This window comes from Paramacrobiotus metropolitanus, unplaced genomic scaffold (assembly GCF_019649055.1).
Source record: "Paramacrobiotus metropolitanus isolate TYO unplaced genomic scaffold, Prichtersi_v1.0 Parri_scaffold0000186, whole genome shotgun sequence".
In the NCBI taxonomy this organism is placed as follows: Eukaryota; Metazoa; Tardigrada; class Eutardigrada; order Parachela; family Macrobiotidae; genus Paramacrobiotus; species Paramacrobiotus metropolitanus.
This window is the reverse complement of record NW_026570406.1, coordinates 42,274-70,088: the sequence shown is the minus strand read 5'-3', so window position 1 is coordinate 70,088 and position 27,815 is coordinate 42,274. Positions and strand designations below refer to the sequence as shown.

General features: G+C 46.1%; 1 protein-coding gene across 1 annotated transcript; it reads left to right on the top strand.

Moving 5' to 3' along the window:
• Positions 1–97: 97 nt before the first annotated feature.
• Positions 98–27,815, top strand: LOC129600615 (uncharacterized). The gene is made up of 5 exons (XM_055499151.1): positions 98–468; positions 14,511–14,642; positions 24,897–25,396; positions 25,559–25,820; positions 27,078–27,815. The coding sequence occupies exons 3-5, from the start codon at positions 25,332–25,334 to the stop codon at positions 27,645–27,647; spliced, it is 897 nt and encodes a 298-aa protein (XP_055355126.1). The 5' UTR covers positions 98–468; positions 14,511–14,642; positions 24,897–25,331; the 3' UTR covers positions 27,648–27,815.

Genomic DNA, 27,815 nt, shown 5'->3' with positions numbered 1-27,815 from the left:
TATCGGCTTTAGAGCCGTTTCTCTCTGTTCTCTATCGCGCCACATGCGAATGTGTTGATGAGTGGCAGCTGAATGCGGCTCGCCGAATGCACCGTGATTCAGTCTTGGTCAGTCATAAAGTTTGCACTTGCTGAACGGTTGCCGTGTGTTGTAACACTAGCCGTATACAATTAGCATTGCATACTCCACGGGATCCTGTCCGTCTGGATCACCGTCCTGGACTCATCCTGAGTTCCACATTATAGGCCGATAGCTCCGGCTTCATAATTGGCCATTCGCTGTTGTGTTTCGCTGTTTCTGGGGATTTCCACCCCGCACATTTTTGTGGTGTTTTGACGGATCTACAGCGCAGCTGCGCTGGCTGTAGGATCCGATCTCATTATTCTGGTGTTTGCTGCGCCACGGTGCAAACCTTAGATTTCGGCATTAAAGTCTCAATCCGGGTTCGCCGCTGTTTCGCCGTCGAAGGTACGTGGGCGGGCTATATATGAGTGGCCTTCTCCTTCCGCCTTCTCCCTTGCCTTCGCCTTCTCTTTTAAGTTTTACGCCTACTCCTTCGCCTTTTCTGCTTTTATGCCTTCTGATTGTTACGAAACTTAGGCAGAGCAAATGGCAAAACCGGCGAATAGATATTACAAGCCTTTATTGGTGATTGTCAGTACACAGTAGGAAGCAAAGTTCGGAACATAAGACTGGTAGGGTAACTCTGTTGATTTTAGCGAACATGTAAGTATTTATACGGATAGTATATCTGATACAAGATATCGTGAATCATAGGGAGAATTATCGCATTAAAACATCGCTAACGTAACACTTTTCTCCGATATGAAGACTGTCCGCAGTCTATTGCCACGAAAACAGTGAAGCTTATAACGTACCAAAAACAGTGTTAATGTTACACAGAAAAATAGTTAAAAGCAATCGGGCAGGCAACTTTACAAACGATCTGTATGTTATGTGCATGCATATTATATGATAACACCACGATATCGGTGATATGAGAAGATGTATGGGGAGGATGATGTCAATGTGGCCAGTATGGCATGGATGTTAATATCCGCGACGCAACATTGGTGTGGTGTCCTGGTAATACCGTCCATGCTTCCGGAGTTCCTTCTGGTGCTGTGAGTGGTAGCCCGGTGAACGTTCCTTTGATCCGATCTGGTCCGCAGATAAAACCCTGAGTAGCTGGATGGCCATATTATGCGTATCCGTATATTACATAAGCAATAAATAAAATATGCATCGGGAGTTTTCAACACCCGTTTGGTTTTTAATTTTTATTTTCTATTGAAGGAGAACAACCCGAATTGTAGTTTTTTTTTTATTTTATTTTCTATTGAAGGAGAACAACCCGAATTGTTTTGTTTTCAGAACTTTTCCTCTCTTCCCGAAATAAATACTAAACTACATATTATGAATAAGTAGCATAATAATAAGGTTTTTTTTTTCGCATTTGTTTATAATAATTAAATATTCGAACGAGAGAATCTCAACAAGGTTGTTTTTTTTTTCGTTAGTTATTAATTTATCGTAGTGAAATATTTGAACGAAATAATCCCCGCAATTTTACGAAAACGTTCGTATTTTTGCAATTTTGCTTTAAGGAGTGACAAACGTACACCGCTGACGGGGTATGGATTACGGCCAGGCATTGAAACCCACTACGCGGGCTTCTGGTAGTCGAGGTGCGGACAACGCAGGGACAGCTCTGCAGGAGCACCTGCACTGCGGGGGGCCAAACTCGACTTCCAGTGGAAGCCGGATTCGAGAAAGATAACTTCGTCCGGAGGTTTACAGATAAGGATTAAATTATAAAAAATACACTGTCCTATTTTTTTTCTGATTTTGCAATTTTGCGGCCGGTTTTAAAGAACAGAAAGTCATCGCAGAATATATATATATTGCAATATTTTGTAATATTTTGCATAGTAAACCCGCAATTAGATTGCGATATATAAGCTATCTAGTAGCCTTTGACATACGACGTGACCATAGATCAATTAATTGCGCCCAATTATCGGAAATTCCCATCCCGTTTGCGTGATATCCCTGATCCCACAACATATCAGCGCAGCGGCACTGTAGTGTCCATGGCAAGGCTGCTGGCGATATCCAGTGCTTTAGGTATTACAAAATCGTTTTTTGGTTTTTTTTTTCAAAATAAAAAATAAATTCCCGTTTTGGTGGTATACGCGTTTCGTTCTTGCACCGTTTCACCGCCTCTGGGTTGTAATCAGTGTCCGCGCCGACGGGCGACGCAGCACCGCAGGGCGTTAACCCTTATGGTGCTGTTGTCCGAACCGCCTACAGTTGTTGGCGCAACTGGACACGATTACGCCTGATTTGATGGTATTTGCGGTTGTGCACAGCTATTAAATTATCGACGCCGAAAGACTTGGCAGTTTAAGCACATTAAGGGGATCCGGTGGAACGGTTGTCAGGTTGTGCGCGGCCGTATAGTAGGGCGTGGGATATCACGCAATGGAGTTTTGGTCAAAATTCCCGTACAGTTATGAATAATATCAGTTCAAGGTCACGACATGTTCAAAGATTATTAAATAACCCTCGTATTTTGACCGGCAGTTTGTTAACTAACGATACAATTAATGAAGTAAATGAGCTCGTACTAAAGGAAAATATTACTCCGGACTACAACGTACGTACCCGTATTATGTCTCCCGAGGCTCGGTGTGTCTGATGGATAGTCGCCACTCTTGTCCGGGATTACAGCGTCATGTACAGCAGATATTAGGAAATCGACTAATAATTTTCTTTTGTTTGAAAACCAATATTAAAATTATTGTTACAAATCAACACCGATAGAAGCATTAATAAAAAATTTTTTTTTTTTTATGTTTATGTGGTTTTAACGAACCTATTAGCTAAACAAAATGGGCAATATTTGAATAACAATTTTTATGGCTTTTATTCATTGTTAGGAAAAGATGATATCGCTTTATAAATAAAGAAAAATCTGTTTTTGAAATTGTCGCAAAGTAAGGGAATTGTGCTGACGACGGAGCGTTCAACACGAATACAACGATTACATTTTACGATCGGGGTTTTCTACAACCTATAATTTACATAATATACACCGCATGGCCAGCCACTTCTCAAGAACAAGGCGCTAGCGCCGGGTGATAGGTGGCGGTCCGTCCTGCGAATGTTACCCGAGCCGTTGAATTGGCGTGCGGTGTTCCGGGAACTACTTGCGGTCGCGGAGGTAATGGTGGGGGAGCCGTTGCCGATATATTTGGAGGGTCTGGGAACGTTTGCGAAAGTCCGTCCTCATCCACGTAATCGGGCGGGTCGACCCCAGTGGGTTCCGGAGGTGGTCGCACAGTCCGGGGAGGTGTCCAGCGTCGCATCCGTCCATAAAACCCGAGACACTGGAAAAGGTAGTGAAAAAAACAACATATGCTACGATTGAAGCGGACGCAAACACAACAAAGGATCATGAACACCACAAGAAGGAAGGCCAGGGAAGTCACACCGTTAAGCAGACTGAGTGATTCCAGGTCCTGGCGTTCAGTGGTTGGGGTGATAAGGCGAGTAAAATTACTCAGTCCGTTCACCATCATCATACCACTTATTTCAGCCGTAAGGTCCAGAAACCGCAGCGGATCCTCACGCAGGGAACCACCGAGAAGTTCCTCCGTATTATCTTCAAGTGGTTCTATGCGATGGGCATAGGCCTGGACCGATGGGTGAAAACTGGGGTTCACGAGCGTCCAGTCTCCATCCTGATAGCGATACGGGAGTCCGTCAATGGTGACCACATCGTATCGGTGGTAGCAATCTACGGCTGGACGGATAAGCATACCATCATAATCGACCGTACGGAGCATGGTGTGGTTTCCCGCCTGGATGCGAAAACGAGGTTGGGGACCACAATGCCCGGGAACCGCAAAAATGGAGACGTTGACGGAGCACACTGGTAGATGCTAGCGTGAAAGTCACGGACAACTGCGGCGAAGCAATGCGGGTACCCGAGGAAGTGTGCTGCATTCAGGGGTGAGTTTAAGCTAACGAGTTCCAACTGCCGAACTGTCTGGTGATCGGCCTGGCACTGGAGTGCCGAGAGGTGACGCGCGATGTCCAGTTCCATATAGGCAAAGTAGTCTTCGATGTACTGGAGGTGCGCGGCCAACGCGAGACCTGTATCGTCGGGCGGAAATAGAGTACGGTTACTCCGATGGGGAGAAACTGGTTTAGGAAAAGAAGTCGTGGAGGTACACTAGTCTGATTGAAGGAAACCAGCAACGTGGGATGGTTCTTGACGGTGTACACGAAACCTTTCGTGGGTCCGCAGAGCTCGTGTCTGCGTTCCTGAAGGTACCAAGACACCTGCTGGTTGTGATCCTGGAGGTGAGCGAACCCGGTATCAAAGACAATCCAGGTGGCTTGTCCTTTCAGGATGGGACGATACTGACATTCCTGGGGCAGCATGTGGCTGTCCCATACAAAGGTTTCTTGGGGATGGACGCTCGACCCGGCGGAAAAGTTGGAAGAAATTTCCCCTGTGGCTGCGAGAACAGGACAGTTCTCGCAGGCAACCTCAAGAGTTACCTCCTCGAAAAGACAAGTTAAGAGATCCGCTTGGCGTACCTGGTTCCAACGACGTTCGACCGTGGGAATGCCGTCGAAGAGCCATACACGTCCAGACTGGACCATGGGATTCGATCCACATTTCCCAGAATTAACCATCGCACGGCAGGCATCCGCTGAAATGGGCACGATCACGTCGACTCGTTGGGTGTTATAAGACCAAAACAGGAAACCCTCCTGTACGATGCTTTTCTGTACGAGTTTACACACGTAGCCATGAAACGTACGGGACTTAGGACGATGTTCATGGACTCGATAACTTACCGGTAAAGAGGTTCGGACCTTTCCGCTGGTACTACCACAGCGAATAAGTCCCTGGAGGTCCGCTAATCCAATGAATTTCGTCGAAGTGCAGTCACACAACGTTTTGTTTAAATCGGCACCGACCAGAGCACAGGAAAGAAGAGTAAGGAACAATGTAGCCATGATACGGCGTCGAGGGCTTGGCGTTGGTGTTGGAAGTCGGATATCATGCGAAGTGGAACGCTCGGGAGTGATACCTGATGAATCCGCATTCAGGGGATTCCCCGCTGGGGGTTCGAAGACGTCGTCTGGCATTTCGGCGTCGTTCCCAGAAGAACTGTCTACGGCAGCAGGGTAATCCATGGCGATTTGCTGAAGACCATTTGGAGGATGAGCAGTCTCCGACGTTGTTACTGAAACGGTGGAGTCCGCATCGGAAGTTTCATCGTCGTGGTCAGTTGAGACGCCATTCGCGAAAACTAACAAGTCGTCGATGTTTACGGATCCGGAGCTGGGTAAATTCGCACTAAGCAGCGCATCGACGTCAGCTGGAGTAGCTCCGCTACTTACAGACGGGGACGCTAGTGGGGGAGGTTCCATTGGGTCCAAGATGACGGTGATGTCATCATCCGGCTTCTTTTTCATGTAAAAACAATGAGGACAGCCGTTATGAATGTGGCAAGACGAGTGATACAGGTGACCGCTAGGACAGCGGTCCAGTTTATCCAGGTTTTTAAGGACCACTCGATTTTCGCAAACGCACACCGCATGTTGGAACACCGCCTCCAGGCAGGAGGCACAGGCTGTGATCGGAGTCGGATAGACGGCCTTAAAGATGCGTCGTGGGTCAGCCGGTCGATTGCAAATTCCATTGGCTTTGTGAGTTCCACATAATTGTTCGCTGAAGACGGCGGTGGTGCGGCAGTACTTCAGGGTCACCGAGGGAGATGTGTAGTAATCCTGGGCGGTCCATCCAAGGAACGAGGTGGATTTCTTATTGGTGAAGCAGAGACAATCGAAGTCTTCCGCGGTGTCATGGTACGGTAACTTGCTGGTGAAGACGTCGATTCCAGGAACACTAGTTGGGATGTTAGAAAAGATGGGGAGAAATGGTAAAACGGCCTTGTACGCGAGGCGTTCCTCAGATGGGTCGCGCGGGACCAGTGACATGAACTGGAAGAGCAGCGGATCGGACCGGAGCATATGCATGAAAGTATTTGTGAAAAAGCGACTATTACGATGAAAGAAACCAGAGTCCTGACGCGTGATTAAACCTCGAACCCGATCCAGAATATGGCGTGCTTCTCCTGAGGAGGTAGAGAGGTAACGTACTTCGACATATTCCTGTGGTGTGAACGCCTGGTGTGGAGCATCCAAAATCTGGAAGAAATGTTCCCGCATCCCAAACGCAATTTGGGTGTTGTAAACGCGTCGTCGGCGAGGGCCGACGACATTTTCCGCAAGGCGGCTCACCTTGTAGCGATTCTCATATTGGCAATGAAGGCACTGAAGGTATCCCCGGCGATTCGGGTGTCCCTGGCGACAGAGCTCCACACCTGGGTCATCGGGGCTTGCATGAAAGCAACCGTCGTTACACAACTCGTGATTCAAAGCCTTATTAAAGCAGTCCTTGCAGAAGAACTTGGGAGCGCGGCTGAAACCCCGGAAAAGACCAAATCGTTGAGCCGGACGTCGACAAGTGGTGGTAACCTGCTGATCCGAAGTCCATCGGACGGTCTGCGCAACGCAAGGCCCAGTTGGACCGGTGGCTATGACTAATGATGTCCGATCCGGTTTTAAGGTGGTGGAGGCACACCCGCAGTAAAAAGGCGCCGGAAAAGCTGTATGGGAACCGGTTTGAGCGACGAACAACTTTGCCAGGTGAAGCGAAACCATGAGCTCTTTCCCGGGAACATGGGTATGCATTTGATTCAACGCGCTGGAGTACGACGTCAACTCGGCTTGTCGTAAATGAGCCTGGAACTCCGTAAAAAACGATGTAAAGCAAGCGATGTCCGTCTCGTCGAAAAGCGTGCCAAGAAATTTCGCGACGTAAGGGACCTTGAGAAACGGTCCGTCGTCGGACAATTTGCTGATAATTGTCGTCACGGTCTCCACCCCATACATGCCGAAGTGATCCACCACGAAATCGTTGCCAAGGGTAGAGGGGTTTTTGCCTTGGACTTGAAAAACTGGGGGATCAAGATGGCTAGCCAACTATAAAAGAAGAGGTCATCGTGCCATAAATTATTAACTTACAATTTCTGACTTCGACCACAATAAAAGGTAATACTGGTCTAACCACCAAAGTTCTACCGCGTTGTTGACACCTTTATCCCTTTTTTTTAAGTTTTTTTTTTTTTTTAAACCGGAGACATGGGTATATATGGTTTTATTTTATTTTCTATGTACTTGTACATATAATTAAAACACGGGAAAATACGAGAAATGCGAATATTCTGAACACAAGACAAAGTTCAAACGTGACATTTAACACCTAGAAAAAGATAGCTCAAAGGGGTTGCGCTTCCCCTGCATGCTTTACTCGGAGCCGTTCCGACCGCCGTACAGAGCTGCGGTTCCGCGGAGGTGGCTGTGGTGCAACCTCGCAGGATGCGTCGAGATCGACATTACTTATATTATTCAAAGCGTCAGGTCCATCAACTTCGGAGGCAGGCACTGGAAACGCAGAATCCATGCGCTCAGTGTAATGCCTAAGACGCTGAACGTGAACCATCTGTTGTTTTGGTCGGCCCCGGACGGATTCGATGGTGTAATTCACTAACGAATCCTTTCGGACCACTCTCCATGGTCCGTGCCATTTCGGGAGAAACTTCGGACTAAGAGCTAGATTATCAGGATTTTGGATCTGCGGAGGGCACCGGAGGAGGACCAAGTCACCTGGTGCGAAAATGCGGTTACGGCGAGTTGCATTGAAACGGGGGCCGGAACGATCTTGACTGCTATTGGCTCTTAAGCGGGCGATTTCCCTGACCTGCTCAAGATAACGAAAAACTCCCTGAGTGAAAGCGTCATCGGGAATATTAAGCGGAATGGGGGTCTGATCTAATTCTGTATCTAACGGGAGATTCGGTCGGTATCCATAAAGTAATTCGTAAGGCGAATAGCGGACAGTGTCCTGCTTCATGGTATTCAGGTGATGAGTCATTGTGGGTACCAGTTCGTCCCAGTTTCTTTGGGTCGGGGAGACGTAATGGGCGATTGCTCTGATAAGAACTCCATTCATCCTTTCAGTGAGCCCATCCGCTTTCGGATTGTACGCAGTGGTTGTGTTATGTCGAATTCTTAAAACCGTAAAAGATTCTGGAAAAGCGAGCCCGTAAAATGAGTGCCGAGGTCGGTAAGAATAGCCCTTGGGCAGCTATGCCGGCACACGATCTGTTCGTACAGAAAGTGGGCAGCATTGGCCGCCGTGGCCGCCTTCACCGGGCGTGCCTCGATCCATTTGGTGAGATGATCGACAGCCACGATAAGGTAGCGGTCGCCCTTCGAGCTAGTCGGAAGCGGGCCGACATAATCTATACCAATGACATCGAACGGGCGGCCTACATGGATTCGTTGTAGGAAGCCATACGGGGACGAAGAGGAGGTTTCAAGGTCTGGCAAGAACGGCAACTGCGCACGTGGGATGCGGTTAAATCGATCATTCTCGGCCAGTAGTACCGTTCATGTAAAGATTCGTACGTGCGAGTCACGCCTGGATGACCGATGTCGTCGTGGTAAGCTTTTAAGAGCAACGGCTGGAGTGAACGTGGGACGACCAACAAGTGAACGGGCAAGTCATTGCGAAAAACGATTTTATAGAGCAGATTATTCTTCCGGACAAAATGCAGGATTTTCATGCGAAATTCTTCGGTATCCGACGAGCCTGTTAGAATACTGTTGATTTTACGACAGAATCCATCGGTCGCCTGCATGGATTCGATGCTGTCTTCGGGGACAACTTGGGTAAAATATGAGAGACACTGGGTTTTAAGCCGTGAAAGAAAGTCAGCCATTGAGTTGTATAGACCTTTGCGGTACGAAATCTTTATTTGGTAAGGGCGAAGGGCCAAAATCCATCGTGCTAAACGCCCTGATGGAACCGCCGTTTTAAATAAAGGGACAAGCGAATGATGGTCAGTGATTACAGTGAACGGCCTGGGACCACCGAGATAATAATGAAATTTCTCGGTAACGGCCCATACGACCGCCAACAGTTCCTGCTCGGAAGTGGAATAATTCCGCTCGGCTGGGCTAAGCGACCTACTGGCATAAGCGAGTACCCTGAGTTTGCCATCCTCAACCTGATTGAGGACCGCGCCGAGTCCGTCGAGGCTGGCGTCAGTTTCAAGGACCAGATCCTTGGTGTTATCAAAGTGCGTTAAAATCGGTGCAGCGGTAATTGCACCTTTCAAATCCTGGAACGCCAGGTCTACATCAGGCGTCCAAAGGAACGGGACGTTCTTTTTAGTGAGCTGCAGGAGGGGAGCCGCGACTTTACTAAAATCTTTAATAAACCGTCGGTAATGGGAACAAGCTCCAATAAAACTTTTGACGTCTCGCACGCTTTGGGGTGTAACGGAACCAAGGATTTTCTGGACATTCTCGGGGTCAGGCGAAATGCCATCACCACTGATTAAGTGGCCAAGGAAACGAAGCTGACTGTTTCCGAAGAAACATTTCGACGGCTTCAACTTTAGGCCGGCCTTCCTCAGCTCCGTGAACACCAGTCGCATATTCGTCAGCAACTGTTCGAATGTTTGTCCAAAAACCTCGATGTCATCCAGGTATAGAATGAGGACTTTGTTACGGAGAGAACAGAAGACCTTATCCATCATCCGCGAAAAAGTAGCCGGAGCTGTTTTAAGACCGAACGGCATGACCTCGAATTGATAAGTACCTTCCGGAGTACGAAAGCATGTGAGTGCTTTTGAGTCCGGATGCATCGGGATTTGCCAGTATCCACTTGCTAGATCCAGGGAGGTGAAGTATTGGTTTCCCCGGAGACAGTCGAGACAATCGTCAATACGCGGCAGCGGGTACGGATCAAATAGAGTGTCATCATTTAGAAGTTTGTAAGAAATGCAGAAGCGGAGCCCACCATCCCGCTTACCTGCGAGAACAACGTTGGCACAACGATCGCTCAATGAGCAAGGTGTGATCACGCCCTTAGCCTCCATATCCGCCACCTGTTTCTGAATTTCTTCACGTTGCCACGGGGCAAAACGGCGAAGCGGTTCAATTACCGGATTTGCATCCCGTCGCAAAACGATTTGATGCTGCATCGCCGTACAAGTCCCTAATTTCTGGTTTTACCTGGGAATAAATCGCTGAACTCAAGTAAAGGTTCATCAACTGCTGTTCTTGTGACTCCGTTAGGTTATCCCCGAAATTGAGAGTTTTACGGTCCAGAGGTGCATCTGTATACTCCACCGGTCCGAATAACTCATCGGGGACTGGCTCGAATTCTGCTGCCAGTATGTCATCGTTAACTTGCATGATGTCCTGCAGCCGAACAACGTCTGCGAGAGTGACCATATCGACTGTAGCTGCCCCTGTACCCAACTGCGTGTCGCTCGATAGAAGAGCCCCCTTGTCCTCACCCAGACCTAATTCGTCCAGCGAACCGATGTCCGGATGGTTCGAGCGAACCTCATTTGCCAAACCTCGACTAAACACATTATTCTCTGATGAGCATAATAAATAACACGGCGCCGTGATTGTACTCGTGTGGCAAGGAGTCGCGACCTCCATACCACACAGAAACCGAAAGGGGGCTGATGAACGGGGAGTAGTCAGTACTAAACGATGGAAGTCGATCTTTAACGGCGTGAGCTGCATGAAATCATTCCCTAATAACACATCAAACGGGACGACATCGACGACCGCAAATTTAACGGTTTTCTTTATGTCCAACAAAGAGATATCAGCGGTTACCGTACGGGAGCAGTCAAGCGGACTTCCTAACGTGAGTAGATTAACAAACGAATCGGTAGAAACTGGTAAACGATGTGCACCAACGAATTGGGAGTTGATCAACGAGACACCAGAACCAGTGTCAATGATAGCGCGACAACCAATCCCGTTAACACCAGCAGAACACAAAATCGGACCAACAACAGTAGACAAGGTGTCATCTCTTCCTGCGCGTGGGTTGGTATCACCCGCAGGATTCAGCAGTTTAAAGGAGTGCGGTCCATTACCTGCGCCACATCCTGTCTAACAGGGGGCGGTCCGGTATAATAGACCATGGTAGGCGGAACCGAACCTGCATTCGTACCGGATGCAGCCGTCGCCTGTGGGGCAGGCAACGAGAGTACTACTGGGGAAGCGGAAACGGGCAATTTGGGAAAATTTTGGTTATCATATGTAAACGGACGAGCCGAGGTATTCCCAAACCTGCCACGCCCCCGGAATCCTCTACTACCCCCGCGACCGCGCCCACGATACGAGGCACTTCCCGGGTTTGACCAGCATGTAGCTTGGATGTGTCCCGGTCGGCCACAGAAATGGCACGTGCGGAGGGTGCGCGAGCGATCCTGTGAAGGTTGACTGCCGGGTGCCGTTCGTTCATCCACCAACTTTTGCAACTGTGCTTCTACCTTTTCAAACTTTTTCTCAAATTCAGCCTCGGTGACCGGTTTATTGGATGTCTGCGAGGATGACCCACCGAACGCTGCAAACGCCGGAACATATTTTTTAACTTTTGATTCTTCTACACACGCTCGTCCGCGTGGCAATTCGTCCGGTTCGGGGAACAAAGAAGTATCCCCGTATGGGAACGCCAAACGAGCCCGATAGCGATAGGCTCGCGAGACGTTTTTCAGCTTTTCGAGGAACTCAGTGGCATCCTCGAGATCCTCATACACCGTGACCATTTCGGCCTTGAGGTTATCAGGCAACCCTTGAAACAGGTGTAATATGAGATCGCTCTGCCGCGCCTGCGGATTCCTGGAGAGGACGATTCTGGTAATGCGGGTAACGTAAGCTAACGGATCATCAGTGGCAAGCATGCGCATGGTCCGTCCTTCCAAGTCGTAGTCTATTGGACTCTTGCCGAACGCCTCCTTCAAGGCGTCTTGCAGGGCATCCCACGACTTTTCCTTAGGCCGAGACATGTACCACTGTAGGGCGTCACCCTTTAGACATACTTTCATGTAGTCGAGGAACTGTGAGCTGCGCCACCCGAAAGCTCGCCCTGTGCCTCAAATTCCATAAGAAAATTGTCGACATCCTCGAGCAAGCGGCCACTGAACTTCGGAAGATCTCGTAAGCTTGGTTGCCGTTGACTTGTACTACCCGAATCGGCCTTCTTAGATATCTCCCTTACGTCATCGTCATCACCGGGGGACTTACTGTCCTCTGGCTTCGTCATTTCAAAGGCTACTTTCTTTTGTGCACGCACCTGTTTACCGCGTTCTCGAGCTTCTCGGGTAACAATGTCTAACTGATCAACAACCTCCCTAAAGTCCAACTGGTGTTCGACAGCCGAGCGCAGGAGGTACCCGACTGGGGTACTAGGAAACGTGTCCAAATCAGGGGTCGCGAGAAATGCTGTATTATGGAGGGCGTTATCACTGGAAGATGAAGACGTACGGTCGCTGGTGACAGGAGACTCTGGTGTCTTCTCCCGGTACTCTGTCCAGTTACTGGATGAATCTATTTTGATGATTCACGTAAAACGAACGCGAGATGAGTGATACGCCAAACCTATCCTTGATTTTGCGACATTAACGAATGATGAACGTGATGACTCAACTCTAATTTTGCGACAATAACGAATGACGAATGTGATGGCTCAACGAATGTGATGACTCAACTCGAACAAAACGGGATAGAGCATCTGACAGGAACATCTGACTAATTACACACCCAAGCCTTATGAGTGACTAACAGCGATGCTTTTTAATCGTACTCTGATGGTAATCGTTTTTGTTTTTAGCTCTGGTTACTCAACAAAAATGTATTATCAAATGTTCAATCCGAACTGTACCCACGGGACACGTAACAACAAAAAAATGAAATGAACCGCTCCCAAATAATCTGGCTGTTCGTTTCAACTTTTTCTGGTTCCTCTTTACATAACAGAGCATACGGTTTTCGTTTTAGCGAGAAGTAAGCTATTTGGCAACAAAGGTCATAATGATTTTGTGCTGAAAAATATTTAGTCCGTGTTAAAGGAAAATAATCAAAGTAAAACACTACTTTATACAACATTATTTGGGATAATCAGATCATACATAAAATTATTTACGGAGAATTTTACCCAAAAATTAATCAGTTTTTAATTACGGCTAGAGACGGGAACGCGAAATAGACAACCGGAAATCGGACAGACACAGTCGATACGCGAGAATCGTATAAAGATTAATTTACTGTCAAGAGCAAAACAGCCACGGCTGAACTGGCCTACCTCGGCAAAACTCTAAAACTCGAACGGACCACTAGATGCAGCACTGACGTAAAGGTCATCACTAGTTCGCCGAACTATGAACTCGAACATTAACAACATGATAGTAATACAACTGATAATTGCTTAAATCATTTTGTACCGAAGCTACCAACCTTCTAAATTGCAACGGATAGGTTAGAGGCAAGAAACAATAAAAATATCAAAATAAATCAGGTCGAGATGAATATCGAGAAAAAGACGAATAAAATCTCTGTTTAAAACGTTCCTGTCTTCCCGCCTGTTAACATTTAAAGATTGTCACTTACACATGGCACCACCGTTGTTCCGTTCTCCATGTCTATGGGTAATGGGCCGTTGGGGATGGAAAGTCACCTCCGGCAATGAACAAGGGGTTATATGGTTGGAAAGCGGTAACTGGGGAAAAGGTCAGCGGAAAAGTACTGGTGAGACGTAAGGTCACCCGGTAGGAAAGGGACTGGCTGTATACCACACAGGATTTCTCAGTCGTGATCGGACCAAAATTGTTACGAAACTTAGGCAGAGCAAATGGCAAAACCGGCGAATAGATATTACAAGCCTTTATTGGTGATTGTCAGTACACAGTAGGAAGCAAAGTTCGGAACATAAGACTGGTAGGGTAACTCTGTTGATTTTAGCGAACATGTAAGTATTTATACGGATAGTATATCTGATACAAGATATCGTGAATCATAGGGAGAATTATCGCATTAAAACATCGCTAACGTAACATGATTCTGCTTAATGTGATTTATAAAAGTTGTCGCAAAAATACCATTTTTTGCACATGCATCATTGGATAAAACTGTAGCATTATCATTTTTGTATTTGTTAAACAGTGCAAACCACGCTACTACTGCCAAAAAGCGCACAAATATTCTAAGCTCCGTTAGTGGTCAAGAAAACCAAAACCTTGAAAATTTAACACGATTTTTATCTATGTAAAAGAAGTTAAATAAAAAATTATTACACAGAAAAAAACAGGTAAGTAAAAGTGATCCGGTTAATGAAAAAAGTTAAATACAGGGTACAAGTGATTAGGAAATTGTTTTATTAAAGCTCACCTTAAAATGTTTCACGAATGGATTGTAAAGCGCCGGCTCATCATCGGTCTTGACCTTTAGATTAAAACTTTGGTCTTCGTGTGTAATCTCCACATCTCGCTTTTCCATCTGAACTTTAAGTCAGAGAACAATTTCTTCATAAACTTCCTCTTCTTTAGATTCTGTGATCGCAATCAAGCAAATAATGACAATCGGGGTTTTGCGCTCCTTATGAACAACGAACGGAAGTCGGGTGGCCATCACTACAGTGTAGGGGTCCGTCAGATCGAACTTCACGTCCACATCCAAAGGTACAGAGTGTGCTCTGAATGCATACTGTGCCAGCAAGTCTAGCTGATAATTTTGATATACAAAGTGCACCTTCCGTTTTTGAAGTACCATGCCGCTGCTGTCTTTTTTTCCAAAAAGAGAAAATGTGAGTGTCCACATTCTTTGTCTCAAGCATGAACTGCAGCATATCGGTACCGTAGCGCTTTTGTTTGTGGGCCTGCTTTGCGTTGCTAGCTTGCCGCACCGTGGACAGTTAGTAAGAAGGATTCTTTTGTATTAAAACTGCTGGAGTTTCTTCGACAACTGCCTGTAACGCATGTCGAGGTGGTGCAGTAGGCGCTCGCTTGTTTTCTGAATATTTTTCTGAAAGCTTCGCTTTGAAGTATGCTGGCAATTTGGGCTTTCCATAAATGCTTGGATCGAACGACGTGATCTATTGTTTAGAGTCCCAGTAATACCGAATCAGGATAAAATCTGTTTCCGACATGTCGATTTCTTTTGAGTTTGCAGTGGTCACGATAAAGCTGATGCATTTGTGAAATCCGTGACGTGAATGGGAATAATATACCGAGAATAAATGAATGCTCCGGTTGTTAGACGAAAACTGATTCCATCATCGGGTTCCCTGCTTCCATGCGCGGTTACCGTCATTTTTGAGAATGTCGTTGAGAATTTTTGAGAATTTTTACAAGGTCACCCACTTCGTCTGACATGGTAACAGCGAAAACGCCAGATCCTTGGAATTGTTGTGGAACCCAGTTGTTCATATGCCGGTTTGTGCATGACCTCAGATAAGAATGAATATCGCACAACGCATTCCCAGTGACTTCTCGTGAAAACATCTTATATGACTTGCTGCAACAGAATGAGCGAATATGCGCAAAAAATAATTACCTTTCAAAAACAGCAGGTTTTTATTTGGTTATACTAAAGTACGTGTTAACGTTGAAAATAAATTAAAAATATAACTATTTATTATGATTGAAAATAATCATCTTTGCAAAAGCTAAAGGTTTGTATTCCGAAAAAACTCGTGCGTATTTAAGCAGCATAAAATTTTCGTTCTTGTTAAGCAAGTATCTTAAATGTGCGCAAGCTGCTTTCAAAATAATGGTGACGTATTAGACCCAAATGTCACCAAGTGGAGAAACCATTCAGACTGGCGAAACTCGGCGCACTTCCTCGTTTGCAAAAATAATTGTTGGCACGGGATCACAGATGACAGAACTCTCGGAAACAGCGGGTTCATGGTCGAAAAGATCGTTTGAGTGGATGCTACGAATGTTACGAGTATAAAATTATGTTGTAAATATATCTAGTTCTAGATCTTTATTACCACGAACAGAAAAAATTGCATACACCAATGCCAGAATCCCAGACCGAATTAACAAAAACCACTGCTATCATCGGAAAGCCCATGTTCTAAAACGCGGCCAGAGGGTGTTCGTTTTTTTCGAAAATGCATTCAAGCGACCAAACAAATCACCTCCAAAAGCCGGGTCTGCCATGTAAAGTTAAAGTTCATCCATACTTAAGAATACTATGTCTATACTTACGAAATTACTGTTGCTACGTTAAAAATATTAGGTTTGAAAATAAGTGACCTCAAAGAAGACAAATATTCGGTTAATTCCATAAGGGATTAATTGGGTCTTATGGGATTGAATATTGATTACCCCTTTCTAATTGTCGAACATAAGAAAATGCGTGAAACGTAAAACATTTCCATCTTACTGTTAACCATTTCGGGAAAACGTCGAAAATATTACACTGATCAGAAATCTTTCAATCAGAAAATCGCTGACAAAAATCTGCATCATGTACCCAGACAGGCATTCAAATCGTGAAATGCAATTGTACAAAATATAGTACGAATCATTACGAGGTAATTAGTACTCATTTCACTGACCAAACACACAAGATACTCGTAATTACACTGAATGAGTGACCAAACTACTGCTACCTAGTGCACACTTCCCGTTGGGTGAATGAGTGACCAAACTACCACTGCTACCTAGTGCACACGTCCCATTAGGTAAATGAGTGACCAAATTACCACTGCTACCTAGTGCACACTTCCCGTTGGGTGAATGAGTGACCAAACTAAGGTGAATGAGTGACCAAACTACCACTGCTACCTAGTGCACACTTCCCGTTGGGTGAATGAGTGACCAAACTACCACTACTATCTAGTGCACACTTCCCGTTGGGTGAATGAGTGACCAAACTACCACTACTATCTAGTGCACACTTCCCGTTGGGTGAATGAGTGACCAAACTACCACTGCTACCTAGTGCACACTTCCCGTTGGGTGAATGCAAACTACCACTGCTACCTAGTGCACACTTCCCGTTGGGTGAATGAGTGACCAAACTACCACTGCTATTTAGTGCACACTTCCCGTTAGGTGAATGAGTGACCAAACTACCACTACTATTTGCTATCTACCACTGCTATCTGCTGCTATCTGCTACCACGTATACGGTATACCTATACAGATCCACTGAGGACCACAAGAACTGCGGAGGCGAAGCCGACGTCATTTCTTGTATGTTGTAACGACCAATATAAATGTTGTAAAGACTATGCTGCAACCCGTATTTCAGTAACGTTAGCATTTGTTGCCTTTGTTCTTCAAGCGGCTGTTCTACTGTTCCGTTGCTCTCGTCGTCAGAGTCTGCCATATGACTGCCGACGGATCCGATATGACTGCCGAAAGGTCCAGTTCTCTGGCGTTGTTACGGTTACCAAAACTTTCATCGTGACGCTCGTCGGCACTCTTTTTAAAAACCCACGAAATTTTACTTTCTGAAAAATAGATTTTTTCTTTACGGTAACTACCAGAAACTTTTCAAATATATATGGTGCTCCAGTGCAACCGAGTGATGACAATAGATTACGCGGCAGACCGTTTCACTGTTTTACTGTTTACTGCTTTACTGTTTCGAATACATAATTTGCTGTTATTGTTCGGCAAAAGATAACGAATGTCAAGAAGAGCTTCTTCTATACGGGCTTTTGTAGCCACTGGAGTAAGCGAACCAGCGCGTTGCTCAAAAAATGCCGAGCTAACATGTTTGCACGCCCCAGGAATCCCTTCGTACTTATCATTCTCTCAGATTTGTACTTGTACAAGCACGTGTACAAATTATGTATAATACTGTACATCTATACAGGTAAACGCCTAAATAGCATGTGAGGTTCTCCTGTTAATATGCAGTACTAGCACTGTATTCTTACCAGGGCACATAGGGGTCCTCCAAATTCAGAAAAATTTCATATTTTGTAAAATGGTAGTGTACTATCGTAGTATGCTTAAAAAAATATTTTCATCTGCCATGGTCAAGGGGGCGTGGTCAGACAGCATTTAAAAGTTTGCGTATTATCTCATACTATGCAATGCAGTGAGCGGAGTTATTCATAATAATTAGTTTTAAAACCGAATTTTTACTGTAGCACCGTGAACTTTTACAGCTGTCCAGATGTGATGCAAACGAAGACCACGTGCGGCGGCTCGTGTCACTGCTGCCTAAATACACATTTTCGAAAATTTGTTATGAAGTACAGTACGAGTACATATCTGCTAATTAGTAAAAGAAGTTTTGTACACGATTTACTACATACAATACTAACTGATAAAAAATTTTCGAAAATACTCTTGTACTCAGGCAGCAATGACATGAGCCGCCGCACGTGGGCATGGTTTACACCACAACTGAACAGCTGCAAAAGTTCACGGTGCTACAGTAAAAATTCAGTTTTAAAACTAATTACGAATAACTCCGCTCACTGCATTGCATAGTATGAGATACTACGCAAACTTTTAAATGCTGTCTGACCACGCCCCCTTGACCATGGCAGATGAAAATATTTTTTTAAGCATACTACGATAGTACACTACCATTTTACAAAATATGAAATTTTTCTGAATTTGGAGGACCCCTATGTGCCCTGGTTAGCCCAATATTGTTCCCACAGCAAGTGAGTAAATTGCCAAATTGCCTGAAAGCGAATGCCTAAAAATGGGAAGTGGAAAGAGAAGGAAAAGGCGTAAAACTTAAAAGGAGTAGGCGAAGGAGAAGGTTATTGGCTAGAAGGCGGAGGCAAAGGAGAAGGCGGAAGGAGAAGGCCACTCATATATAGCTACGTGGGCGCCCATAAGGCCCCACGTTACACGCTGTAAGCCGACAGCGGCTGACGGTCCGGGGTAAAGTAAATTTTGTCGTCCATTGTACGTATTTATTCGTTCATGCGAAAGTCAAAACGCAAAAGACAAGCAGCAATCGTCACCATTCGGGCGGCTGGGCAACACAGGCTTACCACGCGAGTTGCCTAATGCCTACTCTAAAGACATTAACCGCCTGTGGAGTTTGATTTTTCATTCTTGAGTAAAAATTTTCTCGCACAGCAGTCGAATTTTGTTGCGGAACGGATTCCGGCGAAAATATACTTAGCACAGAGCTATTCCGATAAGTCATCGTAGGAGACCGCTGTGTCCGATGCATAGCTCCAGTATTTCCAGTGTTTCATCGGAACTGGATATCGGAGCAGTTGTGATTTAGGAAGTATACGTACGCAACAACATAGATTTCTATCGCTACTAGCCTATTTATAATCTTGCACTAACAGCTGAAATCCCATGCTGCTGAATAGCGCGTACCATTTCCGCTTGAGTGACCTGTGGCACCCGCCAAAATGTCCTGCATCGACCTACTTTCCTTTCCTTGAACCTTTTTTTCTTTCGGCATTTTTGCAGTCATATTACAGTAATTATATTACTAATTATCCACAGTCTTATTAATTATCTTAATTATACGGAGTCTTATCCGCTCCGGTCTGCCAATACACAGCTCGGTGCAGTTGCCTAGTTGTAACATAAGAACACAATCTCCGAAACCAGAAAAAGGCAGGAGATGTCAGAAATGGTCGCGAAACGATCCTTGCACTACGAACCACGAACAAGGCAGTTTTCGGCAGATTATTCATCGGCTCCATCGCTTACCGTATCCTCGATGTTTGCGTCCTCGTCGGCTTCAACGTCTTCGTCGAATTCATCGTCGTCGTCATCTTCGGCCTCTTCTTCATCAACCTCAGCATCGTTCTCATTTTGGATGGCTTCGTTAACTTCATCGACATCTTCGCCTTCGTCGTCTCCAGAATCCTCCGCAGCTTTCAAAACTTGCGGAAGAACATCTTTTAAAGCACGCAACGTGATGGTGGTCAGCTTGGTGACATCCAGCTCGTCGAGATTCTCCACCGTCCATTCGAAACCGCGGTACAGCGTCGTCAATCGGGGATCGTGACTTTGCCAGTCCTTAAGAAACTGCACATGAACCAACAATTTTGAAGATAAATAGTAAATCAAAATAAATTTCAAAAAAATTAGCCAGTTTCGGGATCGGTAAAAAATTCGATCGTACAACAAAACTCAGCAAATTTCTATCCGCAATTGATATCGGTAGCTCTGCACCTGTGCAGCCATCGTGCGAAGCGCCTCGGATCCTGTACGAATCCATTCTGCCGTTTCCTCCACATTCATTCCGTCGCGAGGCAGGTTGGCCTCGTAGAGATCCCAGAATTGCGCTTCAATATCCGCTGCATCCGGTTTAAGCACAGCGTGCGGGATAATTGCGGGCATTTGTTTTTGGCAGTGGAATTTACAATCTCGAAGTCGGACTGCATCGCAACTAGGCGCCAAATTCTTCAGCTCCTTAGCTAGGCGGCGTATCCACTAGTTCCCTCCCCCTTCGGCTTCCCCAGCAACCATACCATCGATTCCAGCGTATTCGGACCCCACGAACTGGTCGTCCCAATCAAACTCCACATTATAGAAGATCAACTGCTGGATGTGGATATTCCGCAGCATCCATTTAATCACCGTCAGTGAACCGTCCAGTTGGTTTCTCTTCGCATGCTCAATAATGAGTCGCTGCGTGGGACTGTTGATGCACTTGATCATCCCCGCGACGGCGCCGTACACTTCGGGGAAGTATGGGTGCCTCTCGAAGGAGATCCGGACAGTTGTTCCGCTGTCCGCGCCGGTCAAGACGGCATTCCACAGCGGACAGACGGTGCGCAGTTGTATGCGGCTGACGCTGTCTAGTGAATGGAAGATCTCGCGCCGAAGATGAGCCGCAGTTGGCAGCACACATCTGATGGCCGGCTGCTCGTCATCTTCTACGTGTTTGCGTTTTCTGGGTACTTCGAAGAAGTTACGCGACTTCCACTCAGTCCAACGCCGCTGGTGCTGCCGCCGTGCAAACCAGTATCGCCTCGATTTGTTCATTTTTTCCTGTCAAACACATACATCATCAGAACATGAATCATCATGCGGGAGATATATCTGCGTTTAACCCTGAACCCGTGTGCCAAATTTGTAATTTAAAACCAATTTTCATACCTGGTGCTTGAGCATCCACGGCTACACTACCCAGCTCACTGAACTATTCAAGAAAATCATGTTTTAAATTTGCGAATTCACTGATTTACACATAAGTTTAATGGGAATCATGAAAGAAAAACCACAAAAAACGACTTGGCGACGACTTGGTTTTACATATACGCAGTACGCACCACATCTTGTTCCGTAAGGGGTTTCGCGTCTTTTCGCTGCACATATTTCAATGTTTCGCTTTCAACGGTGACAAAACGAAGATCCCCGTGCAACCGATGGTAGTTGCGAAAATGGTCAAACTCCATAGAAGTGCCGGTAGACCAAAACGTTGCAGGGAGACGATGTTCTCGCAGTGCAAAGGATCCTTCTTTCAGCTTTCGTTTCGCCAGCTGCTTCTTCGACGGCTGCAGACGCACCTGATCAGTGGAGAAGAGTTCCGCCTGCAGTCGACCATCCAACTCAACCTCGGCAAATACGATGCCAGTATCATCAAAAGGAAAGAAGAAAGCACGATGAAGGAGCCGTGCAGGGTACCACAGCCACGCCGCACCCGGATGCGAGCGCCATAGCACTTCCACAAGGGCATTCTCCGTCAATGCGCGATTCAGCTGCAGTTCTTCCGGCCAGTCTTCGTACTGCGCGGAACACGGGGCGACGGCAGCGTCGAAGATTTTGTCGCAATGGACAAACTGGGAGCGCTGTCCGCTGCAGCGAAAATCCACAATCAGACCATTCTCCACCACATTGATCACGTCACCGTGCTGAAAGAATCCCTTCTCCGTCAGCACATCCACAGAGCTCCACTGGTGAACGGGATGTGAATTATAATGTTTTTCTCCATACAGGTGCATTTTTAAATTTCAGGTAACTAAAGATTGGGAAACGCTAGAAAAAAAATACTTGGAGCCAGAACAAAGCCAAACGACAGTCACGATACAGATCTTTGATGTCTGCCCGTAAAATACGGTAATAATACTGTAGTCGCGAACTGTTAAGCAAGGGCCCAAAACGGCCTAGACTCCAACTCTGACTCTGACTCTGATTCTGACCACTCAAACTCTGACTCTGACTACTCAAAGTCTGACTCTGACCGCTCAAAGTCTGACTCTGACTCTGAAGGTTTCTCAGGTTTCTTAATAGGTTTCTTAGGTTTCTTAGGTTTCTTAGGTTTCTTAGGTTTCTTAGGTTTCTTAGGTTTCTTAGTTTTCTTAGTTTTCTTAGGTTTCTTAGGTTTCTTAGGTTTCTTAAGTTATTCTTATTCTTAGGTAATTCAGTCAGAGTCAGAGTCAGACTTTGGACAGTCAGATTCAGACTTTGAGTAGTCAGAGTCAGAGTTTGAGCGGTCAGAGTCTGAGTCAGAGTCAGAGCTTGAGCGCGGGCCGTGCAAAACGTCACGAACTGAGAATTTCAGCGAACAGCAAGTTCTAGCATAAAGATTCCAACGCACCACCGCGGGCGGTGCGCCATCGACCGTCATCACAGAGTGGTTGAGGCTGTTGAGCACTATGAGCAGTGCGCAGTTCTTGTAGCGTTGGTGTTAGAAAAATAATTTATAAGTACCTTACTAGTACTCGTACCGGAAGTCCGTAACTACCGTTTAGAAGTTAAACTAATGGTGCAAACTTAGGTAAAGAAATTATCACAAAACAAATTTCGTGCTTTTGTGGTAATTTTGCCAATAATAAAGTTCAACTTGTTGGCATCATTAACGACTTCTGTTTCGTGTAATTTGTTTTGCCAAATTTCGACGCGCTTTCTTCGTCACACGATTCAACATACCAACCAACATCAGCCCTGACTCCGCCCAACGAGCGGTCAAAGGGAAGCAGTGAAGTCAAGTTAACGGGCGAGCTGTAGCCGTGAATCCCGTGATGACCGGGCACGGTGTGGGTAATTGGCAAATTGCAATACCTACTGCTCGCACTGTCGCACACCGCTATCAATTGCAGCTCTATGCATTCTGAGTACCCTTGACATTAGCCTATCCGGCTGAATAGGCCGACACTATCCCCCCTCCATCCCCTTCCGAGTTCTCGTCGGCCAACGGTAACCAACTAAAGAGGGGTAGCGCTCGAAAGTCTCTATCACCGACAATTGTCATCTGGCAACCAGCTTCCGCAGGCAGAGGTCATCGCGACGCAGGCGCGCGTGGTGCAGACGTACGCAATTCTGGACTAATCGACTGTTATTCGCGCTTTCCTTAGCTTGTGCAGAACAGGCTGATGAAAGACCGGAAAAATTTAATTGTTATCTTAATTGAATATAACCTATATAAGTGCATATATAAGTGTAAATATAAATGTTTTCTAGTACTAAGTTTGTACTTGTGACATGATACTTATTAAAGGTGCTTCATGCAGTGCATAATTATATTATTATCATTGTATTATTAAAACTGCTTTACAATGAGACAGATTGGAGAATACTGCTAGGTAGAATCAGAGCAGACGTGTCTCAGGAAAGACGACAGAATTGAATGCAAATACGGAAAGCACGGAGCAGCTACTCTAGGTTGCAATGCTGCAGAGCGGCTTTTAGGTAGATCCGAAACAGCACGGAAATATTCAGCGGCCTAAATGAGTGATCTTGAGCAGTCTTTCATACATGCTTCTGCCACCGTTTAGCCGCAGTTCAGTTGGAAGAGGGATAGAACGGCTCTGTCTCCCTCTCTATCCGGTGTTGAGAATAAGCGGCAGAACAGAATTGTCACGACTTAGCACTTTACTGCAGCTCGACCCAACACACACTGATGGTCTCACACTGATGACCATACGCTAGCAACATGGTTGCTATAATACGCCACACACTGATGACCATACGCTAGCAACATGGTTGCTATACTACGCCACAAGAATGTTCTATGGGTGGCTTCAAGTACGGTACAAGCTAACAAGGGATTAGTCTACCTGTGGGCTGTGGCTATCACAGTGTATACGAGTATAATAATTATATAATCTGCCGAGCAACGACCACCGATCACCCTCTCTCTCCAACTCCCGCTAGTATCAAAGCCATAGTAAAAGGCAGGATTAAACACTCAACAGGCTGGGCTGCTTTCCTCGTCAGCCGTCAGTTATGTAATCGCCGATACTGCATTGATTTCAATTTGACAAAAAAAATCTCTGAAGTTCTTCGGTTAAATTTCGATAACATAACATATTTCCAGTTTTGAGTCGAGTCTTGCACACGGGCAGCCACGACGAGTACCATGTCCCAGTCATATTTGCGCCAGAAATCCTGGCGCTACGCCGAGATCCTCTGTGAAAGTATTGTTGTGCTGTTGATGTGCACGGACTTGTCGCAGTTCCTACTGCGCTTGGCGTTGCCCGAATTACGCGAAGCCCGCACGGACATTCGAGCGGAGATGGATGGCTTCAATTCTCTAGTGTGGTCAGATCTCCAGCAGGCAAGATTCCACGACTCGGTTTTTCAAAAAATATACTTTTCACTGATAAACAAGCAAATGATGCAAATCTTATTGGTAGCTTTACTAAATAACTATCTGGTTCTAGGCTATCAATTTTGTATTTCATACGTACTAGCAACTAGCAAGTAATTACTATAGTGCGAGACTAGCTATAGTAAGTTCTTGGTACTAGTGAAACGCAGGCAAAGTGGAAGCCGAATAATTTTGATATAAAGCAATGACTGAAAGTTGGTTTTGTTAGAAGGGGTTTACAATATTATGTGATCTCCAAATTTTTCCTCTCTCGATTTGTTAATTTCTCTTGTGTCAACAGTCGGTCACAACAGTGGATATACTGCTTTATTCATGCGCGTTTACTTCAATGTTTTCTGCATTGGTATTTGGAAACAGTTTCACTATATGACTTTCCAGAAGAAACACTCGTCAAATTTACACTGTAATGTTTTCTTCAGGGCGACCACTGCCGCTGTTTCTGGCTGCGCAGTGCCGGGCCGTGGTTCCCCTTTCTCGACATTATCTGCGACACCACGGTCTACATCACTAAAAACCCCTCCCTCGGCTTCGACACGGTCGCGTCCGCGTTCCTTCTCCTAATCTGCGTCGTACCAACGTTGGCGCTGTGCATACTGCTGCCGTACAGTCTGCTGGTGAACACACCTTCCTGGGCCATTCACGATACACCGGCGGGTTTCCTCATCACCACCCGCTACCGCACCTGCTGCAGCCGGATTGTGGCCGCCGTCGTCTTCGTGGTATACGTGACGTCGGTGTGGGTGCCGCCCATTCTGACCCTGAATCTGGCCATCTGGTTAGCCCGGGCGGTTGCCGGCGATGCCGCCGTGTTGCCGGCCAGCAGCGTCGTGGTGGGAGGGTGGGCGGTGTTTTGCATGTTGAATCTCGCGGGGATTGTGAGGATTCCGTCGCGGATTGGGATGTTCTTTCGAATCTGGCTGTAAGTTGTACATATGATACGACATTTTTTGGAAATTATTTTTTCAGAGTGTAGGACATTATTTTACTCCCGCCGGATTTATATAGAACAACTTTTCGACGTCTGAAAAATAGTTCTAACGAATGGAGCGTCTTATAATTAAAATATTGATTACCGCTGCAGGAGAGACAGTTACCGGCTCGAGAAGAGGAGCGACGCAGAAAGGACCGCCGAGGTCAATGCAGCGGATTTACAGCGACCGCTTGTCTTCATCGGCGTGATGTTCTTTCTAGGACTGCTGCTTCACCTGAGCTATCCTAACAATCTCTACTCCCTTTTTGTGCACGCTGTGATACCGGATGTGACGAAACACTCCAGCGAACCGGCAAACGGAACCGAAAGTCTTAACGGGACTGAAGCCGCCGGAAATGGGACGGAACTTGTGGTACGTATTGGCCATTTTTACCTGGTTGTCTCGGAAATAAATACTACGTTTCACCTAAATCATTTGAACTGGTATCTCCGTATTCTGATAATCGCAATCAAAGCTGTCTTGGTGACCTTTCGTACTGTTCCGACTTTCGAGATACACAGTTAGAAGCACACTCGAGGTACTATATGAAAAACACGAATAGGGATGCTCCAGCAGAACTGTTTTCCCCATATTTCTCTTAGCCCATTATTTTAATCAGTACCGCTTTAGGGATCAATATATTAATCACTTTTACTGCAAAGATGCAGTGCTGGTCTTGTATAGATTGCATCACTAATAAGCTGCATAATGTGCATAGACTGAAAGGTAATGCACAGACTGCATTTCAGTCCGCCGTGGTTGTTCGTGTAGCCGCCGGCCACAGGGGCTGTCACTTGGGTAAAGTGATTAATATATTGATCCCTAAAGCGGTACGAGGCAAGCGCAACTCTTTCCCATCGCTTTAGTAAATTTTATCACTTTCCCCGCTGCATCTTACCCGTGTGCAGGCGCTCACGTGATATCGCATTTATTCACCATTCTAATCAGCGCTTACTTAGCCGGCGATAAAATCTCACCTGCCGTCCTCTTCGCTATCTTCTTTTCAGTCTGCGTAATCAACTATAGCTGCAAACCGGTTCAGACGTGAAACGGCTGAAATCAAGTATCACGTGAGCGCCTGCACACGGGTAAAGATGCAGCGGGGAAAGTGATAAAATTTACTGATGCGATGGGAAAGAGTTGCCGCTTGCCTAGTAATGATTAAAATAATGGGCCAGGCGAAGTATTCCACTTTTAGTAAAAGTCCCAAGTATATACGCTTCCAAATTCTGGTCACCCACACCCTCTTTTCGGCATCGCGCTACATGAATAACAGCTTATTAGCTAATTAGCTTACGTCTTTTTGATTTTGTTATCACTGCTTTGTAACTGCCAAAAATGAAGCGAGAGTGTTTAAATCTGAAACTGTTGAAGCCAGAATGACCGGTCCATAATTACTTTGCTTTTTAATGGGTAATAATTTTTATTGAGTTCTTTACTTTGAACGGCACGGTGGAAGTTGGAAGTTGGAACCATGAAAACTGTTTATTGCTTTAAACCTGTTATTTTGAAATTTTAACACCCAGTGACCAATATATACATTTTGAGCGTGCACTTGACAGTTGAAACGACCAAAATACGTGAAAACGTTACGTAGTGTTGAAATTCGCCGAAGTTCGTGTGTTGCAGATGCTGCACGGGATTACCGCCCGCATGTCCTACTGGGTGGACCTGCGCCCCTGCTGGGACAACACCACCTACGAAGCTTTATTCCCGGACGGCGCCAACGACCTCTCTCCCGGCGTGTTAACTGTCGGCTGGTTGGGCTATGTCATCTCGGCGCCGTTCTGTATCCTCTATCACTTTGCCATACCGCTGTTGCCGTGGATCTTGCTACTGTCTGCGTGCTTCTGGTGTTGCTGGGAATGCTGTACCGCGAAGCGCACTCAAGACACCAACGCGAAGCGCCAACCACTGGCCGAACAGACGGACCAGGGAATCCCAGCGGTCAGCTGGGTGTATATGATAGCCGGTCATGTCGTCCTGTACGGGTCCTGGTGCTATGCGGCACGGACCAGCTGGGAGTTTCTCTTTCCCGAACGCGCCTGCTTACCGCTGCATATCCTGGCGATCGTGGCCTACATGGTTGTCGGGATCGTCTGGTTTTGGAAGGCGGTGCGGCAGGCAGGACGCCCGGGTCAGAGTCGGGTGAGCTGTGGTTATGGAGCGATTTCGGGTGGCGATGAAGGATTCGCTTAAACCGCCAAACTGACCAAAGGATTCTGCAACGGACGGCCTTGTCTTTTGTTTTTACTTACTCAGTTACTCTCATAGGTTTTTGGGATGCAATCATTGTTGATCTTAGTTTTTCGTTAGCTTTGCTTTACTAGAATCTCCATAATTCAGTCTTGTACTCACTTAGGCAAC